Raw genomic sequence first — 16,389 nt, forward strand, 5'->3', positions numbered from 1 at the left:
CAATAGCAGTGAGAACCTCGGACAAGACAGGTCTGCAATGAAATAGTGGACTTCAGTAGGATGAGCAAAACACAAAATCCATCAGGCAGGTGGCTACAAAGCATCTGCACCTGGCTCAAAGCAAAAGTTACTACCTCCAAGCAGCTGTGGAGTTAAGTCTCTACCAAAGGAGGTTTAAGGTGCCCCTTCCCTCTGCCAGCCTGCAAGTCACCTTTGGGTAATTTGTAGTACCTGCTTAGCCCCCCCACCCCTCAATCAGGGTTGAAAGCATTGATAATGTCTGGGGTCCCTGTCTTGCAAAGACACTGCCCCCAGAAGGCAGAAATGGAGAACCAATTCTGTTGAAAATTTGCCAAGGACAATCATTGTCATGGAGGCCATGATCACCCATGTAACAATGGCATGTAACAACGATGAGGTACAAGAGGAATCCACTGATAAGATGGAAGGTATGAAGCTTGGCAGTAGGTATTGTAACAAATTCCATTTAGTTGATTCAGATAATGTTGCTACAGTGGATGGGATATCACGAGCTTTGTGAAAGAACCAGATGCCCACAAGACAAGGGTTACCAAATGGATGCTTTGAAGGTTCATTGGTGGACTCTTCTGCCACAAAAGTTGTAGAGATCCCCAGCATATTAATTGAGAACTGAATATATCAATGTTGGCTTTATATAGTAGTGTAGCCAGAGTGTGGTAAGGAAGGTTGAACATTGTAACTCCTGTGCTTCAGGTATTGGAAAGAATTCAGAGAGGGAAGTTCAAAGGTAATGATGTTCTAACCTTGAAAGGGTAGAGCAGAGAAGAGAACTGTTCAGTGTCCACTGGAAGTCAAGAGTCTGGAAACATAAAAATCTTTCAATTGATTTAGTTTAGAAAATGTTGACATTGGGTTTATGTTAGAGAAAATAATGAAAGTAATGTATAATTGCAATTACAATAGTGACTAATGAGAATTATTAGTCTACATTAGGTTTTGCATTACATTTGATGTTCAGGAAAATATGTCATACAATATATTTATGATTCTGCATAGTTAGGGTAACAGTTGTAACATGAGTAGATATGAAACTTGTGCAGTCCCTCCCTGGATTAATAACATCAGACGAACACACCTTCTTATGAGTGAGCTTACATTATTATTAAATTTAAAAGTCTGCATTTGTACATTCAGATTCAGATTCAGTTTATTGTCATTGAGAAACCACAAATGCAATGCAGTTTAAAAATGAGACAACGTTCCTCCAGAATGATATCACAAAAGCATATGACAAAACAGACTACACCAGAAAATCCACATAACGTTTGGCAATCCCCAATCCAGAGTCCAGAGAGGCTGCTGCGTATTAATATTGCGCTACCATCTTAGCGCATTCCCCAGAAAGGAACACCAAATCCACCAAACAACACAAGACCAAAAACTAAAGCTACAAGACCTGCACAAAACCACATAGTTACAACAGTGCAAACAATAGCATAATTGATAAAAAAAAAACAGACCATGGGCACAGTAAAAAATAGTCCGAAGTTGTTAAAGGACTATAAGTTCAAAAGAAGTCACCACACAATTTCCACAAGTCCCCAGGGACCCAACAGACTCGCCATCCCATGCCGGTGGCAGAAAGGAATACTCCCGCTATGGACTTCCACGGCGCCGCCCGACTCAGCCTCGCAGATGCAGCTCACAATGAAAGCTCCGTTGAACCCAGCCTCGCAGACGCAGCACACACCGAAAGCGACCTGACCGCAGCGGACTCCGAGTCCGTCGAACCTCCGAGCTGATGACCATCCCCTCCGGCACAGCTTTTCCGAGCACCATCCTCTTCCGAGCGTATTAAGACGGTCCTGACAATGGCCATCGGCAATGCAACCTCGAGGACTGGGGGCCTGTTCTTCCCAGCAGAGTCCCAGACCTCACCGCAGCAGCAGCAATGAAGAAGGTCTTCCTGGAGATTTCCCGATGTTCCTCTGTGCTCCCATGTCTGTTTTCAATCGATTATGATTGCGCACAGCACTCCACTTCACAAATAACAGATAATCAGCTCCGGAGTGGCCGCTGCAAGCTGCATCAGACTGCCATCTTGGAAATTCATACCTTGGACCTTGGGGTTCAAATCCATACATTCCTCAAGGTCACTGCACAGGTTGATAGGGTAGTTAAGAAGGCCTATGGGATGCTAGGTTTCATTAACAGGGGGATTGAGTTCAAGAGTAGAGAGGTCATGTTGTGACTCTATAAATCCCTGGTGAGACCGCACTTAGAGTATTGTGTTCAGTTCTGGTCACCTCATTATAGAAAGGATGTGGAAGCTATGGAGAGGGTGCAGAGGAGATTTACCAGGATGTTGCCTGGATTGGAGAACAAGTCATATGAAGCAAGGTTAGCAGAGCTGGGACTTCTCTTTGGAGCATAGAAGAACGAGAAGGGACTTGATAGAGGTCAACAAGATTATGAGGGGCATAGATAGGGTGGATAGTCAGTACCTGTTTCCCAGGGCACCAATAGCAAACACCAGAGGGCATAGGTACAAAATTAAGGGAGGGAAATTTAGGGGAGACATCAGGGGTAAGTTTTTTTTACACTAAGGGTTGTGAGTGCCTAGAATGACTTGCCAGGGATGGTGGTGGAGGCTAAAACATTAGGGGTATTTAAGAGCCTCTTGGACAGGTACATGGATGAAAAAAAAATGGAGGGTTATGGGGTAGTGTGGGTTTAGTACTTTTTTTTAAGGATTATATGGGTCTGCACAACATGGAGGGCTGAAGGGCCTGTACTGTGCTGTAGTGTGTTCTATGGTTCTATGGTTCATTCCTACAAACGGCAGAACTAGTTTCCTCTTTCTCTCTACTTTTGGCAATTGTTCTTTCCAATCAGTCTATGAGCTTTTGATGGCACTCATTACAATACTGTGGAGGTATGGTTGCTATAAGATGTGTTTCTTTAAAATTTTCAAATTTATGGACAAAATATGGAGATGCAGACATCTTTAAAAATGGAGCCAGTTCATTACTCAGGATTGGCCTTAATAAATAAATTAAATAAATAAAATAAATTATCTTATTTCTCAGCACACATGATTAAATTCCTGTGAAATACAAATCTATAATAACTCAGCTTGAAGAAATATAATTCAGGTGTGTTCGATCGTATGATTATTTTCACTTGTTTATTAAGATCATACCGCAACAATTTATAATTTTGATCTTACAATGCACCTATTCCAAATAACTAGAAAAGAAAATCATGAGAACAGGAATGATCATTTTCTTGACTCCTTACCTCTGATATAATCTTCTCTATCATATTGCATTCAAGTACTATGTTTAATGTTTGATTTGAAACTCTTTTGTCCCAGTGAAATTAAAATCCACAATAATCATTCTACTGTTCTCTTGATGCAAATCAGTGTCTGTACCTGCAATGGATACTAAAGGGATGTTCAGTTTAACTTGTAGCATAGAGGTATAGTGAGATGGCTAAAGAAATTAATATATGTAAACATGTATAAATTCATGTTTATTTAGATTTTGGAATTGTATAATAACAGCTATTCGAACAAACAAACTCCTCTGTTAGAGACCAAGCATGAGTATGATGTGCCTTCAGATCCAATCCAATAATAATTCAAAGTCAAAAAGTACATTCGGTCCTTTATTAAACAACTAGCAAAAGAATCTTGAAGTGATAAACTAATGAAACTAAAACTAGCGATATTAAATGAAACTAAGTGAATTGAAGTGGAATTAAGTAAAGTTAAGGGGTCAACAAAAAGATATCACACCTGGCTGTCTCTAACTCTAATTGACTGAACCTAACTAAAGACAAAGCATGAACATGTAATTAAACTCTTTGCTTTTACCACGCCCCACTCATGTGACCAGCTACAATAATAAATGTGCAATACGAAAGACAACACAGATAGAAAACAGATACATAGCTCCTACAGTAAGGTTAATGGAATTATTTTATATATGCAAATAGCTAATAGTTGATAAATTTAGAATATAGGTTTGTTCATTATTTAAAAGTAACTTTGTGACTTATGTTAGAGCCTTTGATAAAAATGCACAATAATTGGTACAGATTTCGATAAACTTTTGTAATAAGAATTGATATTTGAGTATTGTCTGCCTTTTGTAAGGATTTACAGTATAGTTGGTAGTTCAAGTTCAAAAAGTTTTAAGTAAATTTATTATCAAAGTACATATATGGCACTATATAGTACCTGGAGATTCATTTCTTAGAGACATTCACAGTAAATAGAAACATAATTTAATAAAAATCACATATGACAGAGACAAACAACCAATGTTTAAAAGACAACAAGCTGCAAATACAAAAAGGAAATAAATAATAATGATAAATTATGCTGAATTATTCTGAAGTAAAAGAGGCAACTGAAAGACTTTGGAACATGAACAAGGTAAACTTTGTCCTGATAGTAATATCAACAACTGGTACCATCCCAAAGGCACTACCCAATTAGGATTACACAGCAATACCTATGTACTTTAAATCTTCAGAAAGCCACAATGATAAACACCACTAGAATAGCCCGAAAGTTCCTAGCAATCGAGAAATGGATGTGCTTGGCTATGCCTGTACCTTAGGTTTTACCAGCTTCAGCTGAGAAAAACAAACAAACAGAATAACAATAAATAGGCAATAAATATCAAGAACACGAGTTAAAAGTGAGTCCATAGGTTGTGGTATCAGTTTAGTGTTCAGGTGAGTAAAATTATCCCCTTTGGTTCAAGAACCTGATGATTGAGGGGTAATAAGTATTCCTGAAGCTGGTGCTGTGAGTGACACCTGTAACAGCAATCCTTGTAGATGTGCTCACTGGTGGGGAGATCTTTTCATTAGACCATAAGAACATAAGACAAGTGTTAGGTATTTAATATTTTAGTAATATTTGAGTATCTTGTATATATACTGAATATTGTTTGATTAAGCATTCTTGTTTGTTTAAAAAATTCATTGTGGGTTAGATGTAAAAATACTTGAATTGTATATGTCAACACACTACTGCGTGATACATGTGCACCTCACTTAAATTAAACTGAAAGTTAGATCTGCATTTTCAAATTCCCATGTCTTTCTTTGAATTAGTTTAATGCTTTGAAGTTACAAAGCATAATATTTCTAGGAGGTATTTTTAAAATGAACCCGAGATTGGTTACTGGTAACTATTTAGTGTTCATTTTAAAAATACCTCCTCAAAAGCACAGTGAGACATTTGAACTACAGCAACATGGTGAATAAAAAACGCAGCCCAGCATGTCAGAAACATCGAGTTTAAAAAAAATGCGGTAAACAGAAGAATGCAGTGTTCATAAAGAGCGAGTACTGGGTGATAATAACCATTAATAAAACTCAGAAATGTGTGGTTACGGTGGAAAGATTGATGAGTTTGATTATACAGTGGGTAATTAGATCATTAGGCTTCATATGCAGAATCAAAAAGAAGGAGAGTCCATTTCAGCATACATGGCTGAATTGAAGAGATTGTCTGAGCATTGTCAGTTTGTCAATAGGCTTAATGATGCACTAAGAGATTGTTTAATTTGCGGCATCTTAAAAGAACGCATTCAAAAATGTCTCTTAACTGAAGCACAACTTACATTTAAAGAGCAGTTGAAATTGCTGTTTCAATGGAAACCCCAGACTGAGATGCAATTGAGTTACAGTCAGGAATTAAAGTGAGCATGAATAAGATTGTTGTGTCTGAACAGAAACTGGCTTGGCCAAACAAATTGCATTGCCATTGTGGCAGGGCCTCACATACAACAAACAAATGCAGGTTTAAAGGCAAAACTTGCAGAAAATATAATGAAGTAGGTCACATATGAACAGCATGTTGAGCAGACCAAATTAAATGGACTGCTCAGGGAAGAGTAAAAAGGCAAGTTGCAGTTTCAAAAAGAGCACTAAGGGTTTTGAAAGAGGAAGATGAAGAGATTGTGGAGGCATTAATTACTGGATCAGAGGACTGAGATATTGAGAGTGTCACTCCATCCGTTAAGAAGGGAGGGGAGCAAAAGAAAGGAAATTATTGGCCAGTTAGCCCAACTTTAGTGGTTGGAAACTCCTGTTGGAGTCTATTATTATGGATGAGATTTTCAGGTACTTGAAGGCACATGATAAAGTAGGGCAAAGTTATCATGGTTCCATAAAAAGTAATCTTGCCTGATAAATCTGTTGGAATTCTTTGAGGAAATAAAAAGCAGGATAGACAAAGAAGAGTCAGTGGATGTTGTTAATTTGGATTTTCAGAAGAAATTTGACAAGAACAGGGTGGGAGGAACCTTTAATCATGTTGGCTGCTTTCCCAGTTTGCATTTGTGTTCCCATACCAGACCATGACGCAATCAGCCAGTATACTCTAAGTTTTAGATGACATGGTGAATCTGTGCAAACTTCTAAGAAAATAGAGGCATTGCCACGCCTTCTATGTAGTTACATGCTGAACCCAGGACAAATCGTCTGAAATTATAACACCAACAAATTTAACGTTGCTGACTCTCTGCATGGTTGATCCCCTGATGAGGACAGGCTTATGCTTATAGTTCCTACACCTGTAGTCAATAATCAGCTCTTTGGTTTTGCTGACACTGAGTGAGATGTAATTTTTGCAGCAAACGCTCAGCCACATTTTGATTCTCCTATATGCTGATTTGTCAGTTCTAACTGTGGTATATTTCCTGTGGTATAAGAATTCATATTTGTGTGTTGACTGCCTTCTGTAAAGATGCTTATTGTTGGTAGCTCTATCATCGTTACCTTTCCTGACACCTCATTTCACAGTATGATATGGTAACTGCTCTGCCAAGACTGCAGGAAATTGCAGAGCTGTGACACAGCTCAGTGCTTCAGAGAAAAAAATCCTCCCCTCCATTGACTCTGTTCTCCTCTCCCGCTGTTTTGGGAAAGCAGCCAACATGATTAAAGGTTCCTCCCACCCTGTTCATTTTCTCTTCTCTCCCCTTCCATCAGGGATACAAAAGCTTGAAAACTTACACCACTAGCTTAAGAATAACCTCAACCCCACTGTTAGAAGCCTATTGAGCAAACCTCTTGATCACTCAATCAGGGCCCTTGCACTTTATTTATCTATCTGCCCTGCACTTGCTCTGTAACACTAACTGCAATATTATATTTTACATTCTGTTATTGTCACAATATGAGCTGGAAATATTGGAAAACAAGTGAAAGGAAAAGCAGACTCTGAGGTTGAAACAGTAACCAGAGTTTATTCATATTAATTCCAAAAGAACATCAGTGCCTCAGCCGACCAACACTGCAAGAAGTAACATTCTCTAAACTAGGACCCTGCCATTAGTACTAATCAGGCATCCACTTAAAAAATACAAGTAATGTGGAGTCCCCAAGCCTGTCAAAATAAACTTAAGCTTAAACAGAAAGCACCAGAAGATGTAATTCCTGCAAGCGACAGCAAATGCAACCCACTTGGAGATCTGACACAACATCCAAATAATTAATGATTAGTTTTATTTGCTACGTGAATGTTGAAAAAAACAGCAAAGTGCATCATTTGCATCAAAACAAATCGACAAGGATATGCTAAGCAGCCCACAAGTGTCGCCATGCTTCTGGCGACAACATGCCGACAACTCACTAACACTAATCCTGTGTCTTTGGAATAGCGAACCAGAGCAACTTTAGATATAAAATTTGCACATAATACAAATGCGAAGCAGATAATTTTCAATAGCTCAAATCACTTTGTTGATTAGAAGATAACTTCCTCAACTTGGTTACTTCATGGAAAACTACTGATGTTCGATAAGAGACTTTTTGTGTCAGCTTTAAATATAAATAGTTGAAAAATATCTGATTTTGGAAGATGTAATTTCTAGCAATTGAGAGCTGCTTTGAATTCCAAGTAGTTTTTTAGAACTCTGGAGAGGGAAACAGATCCTCCTAGAAGTACTGTGTTGAATATAATTTCATGTTTATACTGCAGAATTAATTCAGTAAGCGATTCAGTCTGTCAGGGAGGAAGAGTCTATTCTATGGGGGTGGGGGGGGGGGTGATTGATAAGTTCAAGGCCTAAGGTAGAAGGAGTCAATTTTAGAAAACTAGCACATTCATTTTTCAACATAGTCCTCTCCTACATGTACACACTTAGTCCAGCGGGCATGGAGCATACAGATCCTTTCTTTGTAGAAGAGGTCCACAGCAGGAGTGATTGATAAGTTTGTAGCCTAAGGTAGAATGAGATGAGGTATACAGCTCTCCTTACATGCAAATGCAGTTCGACTCTTTGAGTGAAAATGCAGAAAGTTTCAAGTTAAAAACTCATCTCCTTCTACCATAGGCCACAAACCTATCAATCACCCCAGGCTGTGGACCATTTCTGGAGGTCCAAGACACTGACTTCTACAAAGAAGGGATCCATATGCTCCAAGACCTCTGTACTAAGTGTGTAAATGTAGGAAAAGTAAATGTGCTAAGTTTTCTACAATTGACTGCTTCTACCCGAGGCCATGGACTTATCATTCACCCCTCGTATTTCACACTAGAAAACAGATTCTGCAGTCCAAAAGCAAATACATAAATATTTACAACTGCAGCATTGTAGTCTGTGGTAGTTTTCACATTTTGCTGGCAGAATGTGCATACCAACAAACTATGTAATTGCTTGAGCATTTGGCTCCATTGGCTCCAGGGGTACCAGGAAAAATCACTGCTACCTTAGCTTATTATCTCATCATTTCACATGAATGCCAATGACAAACCTGGCACTTACTGTATCAAACCTGCACCCACAAAATGCTGGAGGAACTCAGCAGGCCAGGCAGCATCTACAGAGAGGAATAAACAGTTGACATATTGGGCAGAGACCTTTCTTCAGGACTGGAAAGGAAGGGAGAAGAAGTCAGAACAATAAAGTGGGGGGATGGAAGGAGGACAAGATTGAAGGTGATAGTTGAAGCTAGGTGGTGGGTGGGGAGGGAGGGGGATGAAGTGAGAAACTGGGAGGTGATGGATGGAAGAGGCAAAGGGCTGGAGATGAATGAATGAATCTGATACGTAAACAGAGTGGACCACAGAAGAAGGGGAAGGAGTAGGGGCACCACATGAGGAGAAGAGGTAAGAGGATTGTATCAGTCTACCTGTCTCAATCTGAAAAACTTCCTGGATCCCGTCATCTATCAGATTCTTTCATCTGCAGCCCTTTGCTTTTTCCACTCATTACCTCCCAGCTTCTTGCTTCAACCCCCTCCCCAATAACCTGGTTTCACCTATCACCTTCAAGCTTGTCCTCCCTTCCTCCCTTATTATTCTGACCTTCCCTCCCTTCCTTTCCAGTCCTGAAGAAGAGTCTCAGCCCAATACATCAACTGTTTATTCATTTCCATAGATGCTGCCTATCAGCATTTTGTGTGAATTGGCCAGGTTTTGCCATTAATGTTCATGTGAAATGATAGGATAACAAGCTAAGGTAGCAGTGACTTTTTCCCAGTACCTCTGGAGGTAGTGGAGCCAAGTGCTCAAGCATCAAGGAGGAGGTACAGGAGCCTGAAAACACACACAGCACACTCACCATTTTAGGAACAGCTTCTTTCCCTCCATCATCGGATTTCTGAATGGCCGATGAACCCATGTAAACTACCTCAATTTGTTTCCCTTTTCTCTATTTTGCACTACTTATTTTATATACATATATTATTTCAAATAGTAATTTATATTTTTAGTTACATATTGCACTGTATTGCTGCTGTAAAACAGCACATTTAATAACCTATGCCAGTGAAATTAATCCTGATTCTGATGAAGTCAAAGCAAGTATACATACAGAAATTTCACAGATACCTTTGTGACAAGGGACACATGATGCATGTGACAACGTACATGTACAAACCATAACAGATTACAAATCCACCCTGCGTGTCAACGAAGGCGATGCCATCATTCCTGATGGGCTGAATATCTTCTGTGCATGATTTGATGCAATGAGTAAAGTGCCATCGAGGAAAGCCCCCTCTCCCCTTGAGGCAGAAGCACCCTGTCTGGCCGCAGCTAAGGTGAGGAGGATCCGAACCACGGTAAATTCATGCAAAGCTGCAGGGACAGAGATCATACATGGGTAGGTGCTGAGGGGTTGTACGGCTCAGCTTAACAGTTGTCTTTAAATCTCTTTGCAGGTTTCAAAGCGGTCGCCATCATTCCAGTGACCAAGAAAGCGAAGGTAAGAGTCCTAAAAGATTACTGTCCGTTGGTACTGATCTTAACAATTATGACTTTGAGTGGCTGGTAATGGATCGTATAAAATCCCACCTTCATTGGGCTACGTTAGACCCTTTCCTACCACTCAGTCCATAGCCTCAGCCCTCTACTCTATCCTGTCCCACCTAAAAAGCCACACCTTGTACACCAGGATGTTGCTTATCGACCAGCTGGGCATTTAAAATCATCATCCCTCAGAAACCGGTGGGCAAATCATCCTCATTGGGACTCAAAACCCCTCGCTTCAGCTGAATCTTGGACTTCTTGTTGGAAAGACGCCAGTCACTCTGAGCTGACAGCAACACCTCAAGCTGCATCATGCTGAGTACTGGTACCCCCTCTCCTCCGGTGCTGTGTGTTCCGTCAGCTGCTGACTCACAACTGCATTGCTAGATCCAACTAAATGGCATCATCAAGTTTACTGATGAAACAGTGGCCTGATCGCCGACAGTGATGATTCAGAATACAGAGAGGAGATAAAGGCTCAATAAATGGTGCGAGAACAACAACCTGAGTTCAATGTGGACAAGACAAAAGAGATGACTGTGGACTTCATGAAGGCGCAGGTCGACCACTCTTCATTGCACATCAATGGCTCTGCAATGGAGAGAGTGAAGGGCACAAAGTTCCTTGGCGGACTCATACTGGGCGATCTAACCTGGATCCATTGTCGATGTGTGATACAGAGGCTGCATGACCTGACAGAGGATTATAAAAATCATGGAGAGTATCACTGGGCTCTTTGTCCCCTCTATTTGTGACACAAGTATTGTATGTGAAGGGGCCGAAGCATTGTTGAAGATCCCCACCAGCCATCCCACAATCTCTTTGACCCAGGAAGGAGGTACAGGAGTGTTAGGACTGGACTGGGTAACAGCTTCTTCGCTCAGCTTGTGAGACTAATGAAAACCCTGCCATGACAGTGCTCTGTTCACTAGAATAGTCAGCTGTTTACTGTTTACCTGTAATGTACACTTCACATGAATTTTGAATTATACTTTATTAATTTATTTGTGGGACTATTTTGTTTTATGTGCTGTGTATATGTTGTGGCTTCACTGTGGTTTGGAGGAACATGGTTTTGTTCGGTTGTATACATGTACAGTCAGATGACAATAAACTTGAACTTGATTCTCGCATTGTTTAATCCTAAAAAAATTTACATTAGCTGGAATACAAGTATATATTTTAAAAAGGTAATTAAAAGAAGCAATTGCATTGGGCAAAAATTAGCTTCACTTTATAATATTCCATGATACAATTTCCAAAGGGTATTTGAAAACAACTGAAAAATTAAACATTGATCTTCCCTCAGGAGACAGATAAGTTCAAGCCATACCTATACTTGACCGTGTATTGGACCGCTCCATTATCGTCCTCTTGCTGGGATTATTTAGAACCGATCGTTTGGCTAGGGATATATCTGCTGTCACCCGTGTAATTGATATCCTGTAACAAAGAAAGGTAAGCAACACCCATTTAGCCTGGTCTTCAACATTTCCACTAGCTATATTACGATCCCACCACCAGCCACATCTTCCCCTCCCCACCCCTCTCCACTTTCTGCTGGGACAATTCTCCCTGTGACTCCCTGATTTGTGCATCCCCACTCCATCCCTGGCACTTTCCTCTGCATCCCCTGTTCCTATACCTCCTCCCTCAACTCCATCCACATCTTTCAATGTCGCATCCAGGGGAGGCAGAAACTCGCATGGCTCTCCTCCAATCCTTGTTTACTGCTGTTGATGTGGCTGCTCTGTATTGGTGAGACTGAACGCAGACTGGGCAGCAGCTTCGCTGAGCACCACACTGTTCACAATGGCCTTGAGTTCCTGGTTGCCAGCCCTCCCCATACCCACAACGACCAGACTGTCCTCAACCTCACCTGAGTGAGGTTCAGCTAGAGGAATAGCACCTTGTATCCTCCTAGGTAGTCTGCAACCCAATGGCATGAACATTGATTTCTCCAAGTTCGAGTCACCTGCTCCCCCTCTATCTTTTTATATCTCTCCCTGATCATCTCAGCTCCGCCAATGCCCAGCCACAACCCCCCACCCTGCTTCTTTCCACTGCTCCATCCACTCCTTCTGCCCATTACACACACATTCCTCACACTCCGCCCTTTCCCTCTACTGATTCCCTCTGTCGCTTTCACGCTCCACATTGCTTTCTTTGAGATTCCATCACATGCAGCCCTTTGTAGTTTCTGCCTATCACCTCCCAGCCTCTGAGGCTGATTTACACTCTTCCCTACTCCATCTGGCAATTTTTATTTTTTAATAAAAGAGCATGGAGCAGGCCTTTCCAAACCTTCGAGCCACGTTGCCAAGCAATCTCCCGATTTAATCCTATGCTAATCATAAGACAATTTACAATGACCAATTAACCTACCATTCAGTACATCTTCAGACAGTGGGAGGAAACCAGGACACCCGGAGGAAACCCATGAGGTCACGAGGAGAACGTACAATCATACAACCTTCTTACAGGCACCGGCAGGAGTTGAACCCAAATCACTTGTACTGTAAAGCGTGAGCTAACCTCTACACTACCATGCCGCCCACTGCTGCATCTGGATCCACCTGTTGCTGCCAGCTCTAATTCCCTCCCCTCTTTAGACTGGCTATGTCCCCTTTTTCTTTCATTCCAAATGAAGGGTATCAACCCAAAACATTGGCTGTTAATTTCCCTCCTCAGATGCTGCCTGACCCGGTGAGTTCCTCCAGCAATTTATTTTTGCTCCAGATTATGGGTCCAGATTGTGTCTCCTGATTACTCATGTATGAATTGCCAGAGCAATTTAATTTATCTATTAGTCTGGCATTATAAGCTACAAGTTAGAATAACCTAAAACATAGACCATTGACTCCTCTACACAATTGTTAGGGCCCCTTAATTTTCTGTTCTCTTTCAGATGCCTGATCATCATTGATATTCTTTTATTTCAGAATGTCAGGACTTCTCTCTACAAGGATGTTGCCACTACTGGGGGACCTGAGTTATAAGGAAAAATTGAATAGGTTAGAACTTCATTCCTTAGAAGGTTGAGAGGAGATTTGATAGAGGTATTCAAAATTATGAGGGGTATAGATAGAATAAATGCAAGCAGGCTTTTTCCACTGAGGTTGGGTGGGACCATAACTGGAGGCCATAAGTCAAAGGATGAAAGGTGAGAAACTTAAGGGGGATATGAGGGTGAATTTCTTCACTCAGAGGGTTGTGCAAGTGTGGACCGAGCTGCCAGTAGAAGTGGTGCATGTGAACTCAATTTCAACGTTTAAAAGAAGTTTGGATAGATGCATGGATGGTAGGGGTATGGAGGGTTATGGTCCTGGTGCAGGTCAATGGGAGTAGACAGTTTAAATGGTTTTGGCATGGGCTAGATGGGCCAAAGGGCCTGTTTCTGAGCTGTAGTTTTCTATGACTCTGACACGTATTTTCTTTACAAATATTTACAGAATATTTCTTTACAGAAATGCTCAAGCTATATAGAACACTCTCCTTTATCTTTTAAAATAAATAATTCAATAATATTCAAAGAATGAGGAGGGATCTCAGTGAAACCTATCTAATATTGAAAGGCCTTGATAAAGTGGATGTGGGGAGGATGTATCCTATGGTGGGAAGGTCTAAGACCAGAGGGAAATGGAGACGAGGAGGAATTTCTTCAGACAGAGAATGGTGAATCTGTGGAATTCTTTGCCATAGGCAGTTGTGGTGGCTAGATCACTGGGTATAGTTAAGGCAAAGATTGATAAATCCGTGATCAGTCACAGCATGAAGGGTTACAGAAAGAAGGCAGGAGATTGCGGCTGAGAGGGAGAATGGATCAGTCATGATGAAATGGCGGAGCAGACTTGATGGGCCAAATGGGGCAATTCTGCTTCTATATCTTATGGTCTGATGGATATTTACTCATAGACACTGCACAACTTTATAATCTGTTTCTTTGAGGGCACAAGGTCAAATGACAAATTGCAAGGTCTAGAAAGTAAATGTGGCTAAGGATTGTGCTTACCTTCCATCAAACCGATGCTTCAGGAAATCAAAGAGTGCTTTCTGCATCATGTCTGTCACCTGTGCAGGAAGACAAGATGGAAAAGAAAGTGTACAAAACAATGTGAGTGCCATGAGGTAAAGTGGGGAATTCGTGGGGAATTCCTATACTTGTTTTCGCAACTTCCTTAACGTATAACTAACATCATTATAACAAAATAAATTTATACAAGCATGGGAACTAAATTGGTTAATCATAATCTTGGATAACTTTGTATTCACTTAGGGGTTGTGGGTATTAAGGCCCAGATTTATTGTCCACCCATAAATGCCCTCTAGATCACAAACACGAGACAATCTGCAGACGCTATAAATCCGAACAACACACTCAGAATGCTGGAGGAACTGAGCAGGTCGGGCATTATCTATGGAAATGAATAAACAGTCAATGTGTACTCTTTTCCATTGTTGCTGCCTGGCCTGCTGAGTTCCTCCAACACTTTGTGCATGTTGCAATGCCCTCTGGAAGGTGATGGCGAGCTGTCTTCTTGAAGCGATTCAAACGCATTTCCACTTGTTATTGGATGATATTCCAATATTTAAAGACATTAATTTTGAAGGAAAAACAATGCATTTCAAAGTCAGGAGTATATGTTACTTGAGGGCTATGCAGCTGATGTTCTAATTGCCTGTCATTTTAGTTCACCTAGGGTATATAGCAAGTATTAATTTCAACAGCAGCCATTCTTCAGATTTGAATGTGGATTGCAGATTGAATTTAAAAGGCATCTCAGAACATTGAGCTTCCTGGAGCTGCAGGTTGGGGTCAATCACAAGCAAAGGAAGCAAAGGAAAAATCTCAGAGGCCTGCCTATGCATGAATGTAGCCTGGAGTCAGTGGGGATTAACACTCATTTTGGGTGTCTGGAGTGTGGGTGCGAAGAAGGAGGAGTTTGTAAACCACATGTAATTCAAAGGAAGCATTGTAGATACACTATAACTATAGGATTGTCCTGCTGTTACCTTTGATCTGTAGCATATGAAAGGCCATGTAATATTAAGTCGAAGAGGTTTCTTCTTCCAAGGGTATCTCGCTAAATAAACCCTTCTATATCAACTAGCTTAAATGTCTGCATGGTGACTTTGCTCATGTCACAACAGTGAGTGGATATTTACATTGGCAGACTTGAATTGGTTGAGAATTTATCTATATCTAAGGTTCCCAACCTTTTTTTATATTGTGGATCAAGACTATTAAGCAAGGGGTCCCTGGACTCCAGATCAGAGAGAGATTAAGCATGGAATAGGCCATTTTCCATTGATAATTTAGTTTATCCTAAATTCCTTACTGATTTGTTCATAACAATCTTATATATAATTCCCCCCCCCCCCCCCCACACTTCAGTCCTAGAAACTCTCATTTCCAATACACACAAGCTTGTTCCGGTTCTCTAATGAACCATAGCTCTGAAGCAGTAGGGCAGATTATTCCTCCAAGTGCTTTTAACTTTCATCTTTACTCTTGTATAGCAATTTCATTACATTCACTTAACCAATGGATGATGAAAAAAAACATCGTGTACACAATAGGACTACAATGAATAATTCAAAAGTAAGTCAAGTACAAGGGGTGATTGATAAGTTCGTGGCCTAAGGTAGAAGGAGTCAATTTTAGAAAACCAAGCACATATATTTTTTCTACATTTACACACTTAGTCCAGTGGTCGTGGAGCATAAGGATGGATGCCTTCTTTGTAGAAGTCAGCGTCTTGGACTTCCAGAAGTGGTCCACAGCACTAGAAGGAGATGAGTTATTAACTTCAAACTTCCTGCATTATCACTCAAAGAGTTGACCTGCATTGCCTGTAATGAGAGCTGTATAACTCATCTCCTTTTACCTTAGGCCACGAACTTAAAAATCACCCCTGCTGTGGACCACCTGGAGGTCCAAAACACTCTCGTTACACCCATGTGCAGTTCAACTCTTTGAGTGATAATGCAGAAAGTTTGAAGTTAGTGACTCATCTCCTTCTACCTTAGGCTATGAACTTATTAATCATTCCTACTGTGGACCACTTCGACAAAAAAGGGATCCATATGCTCCATGACTGCTGGACTAAGTGTGTACATGTAGG

At 40.8% G+C, this 16,389-nt stretch overlaps 1 protein-coding gene across 1 annotated transcript in view; it reads right to left on the reverse strand.

Moving 5' to 3' along the window:
* Positions 1-16,389, reverse strand: part of cacnb4a (calcium channel, voltage-dependent, beta 4a subunit) — a 172,276-nt gene that overhangs the window by 30,455 nt on the left and 125,432 nt on the right. The window contains exons 8-9 of the mRNA XM_059971180.1: positions 14,277-14,335; positions 11,598-11,707 (exon numbers count right to left, since the gene is read on the reverse strand). Of these exons, the coding sequence (XP_059827163.1) occupies positions 11,598-11,707; positions 14,277-14,335 (169 nt within the window). The remainder of the gene's footprint in view (positions 1-11,597; positions 11,708-14,276; positions 14,336-16,389) is intronic.

The sequence above is a fragment of the Hypanus sabinus genome, chromosome 5, assembly GCF_030144855.1.
Source record: "Hypanus sabinus isolate sHypSab1 chromosome 5, sHypSab1.hap1, whole genome shotgun sequence".
In the NCBI taxonomy this organism is placed as follows: domain Eukaryota; kingdom Metazoa; phylum Chordata; class Chondrichthyes; order Myliobatiformes; family Dasyatidae; genus Hypanus; species Hypanus sabinus.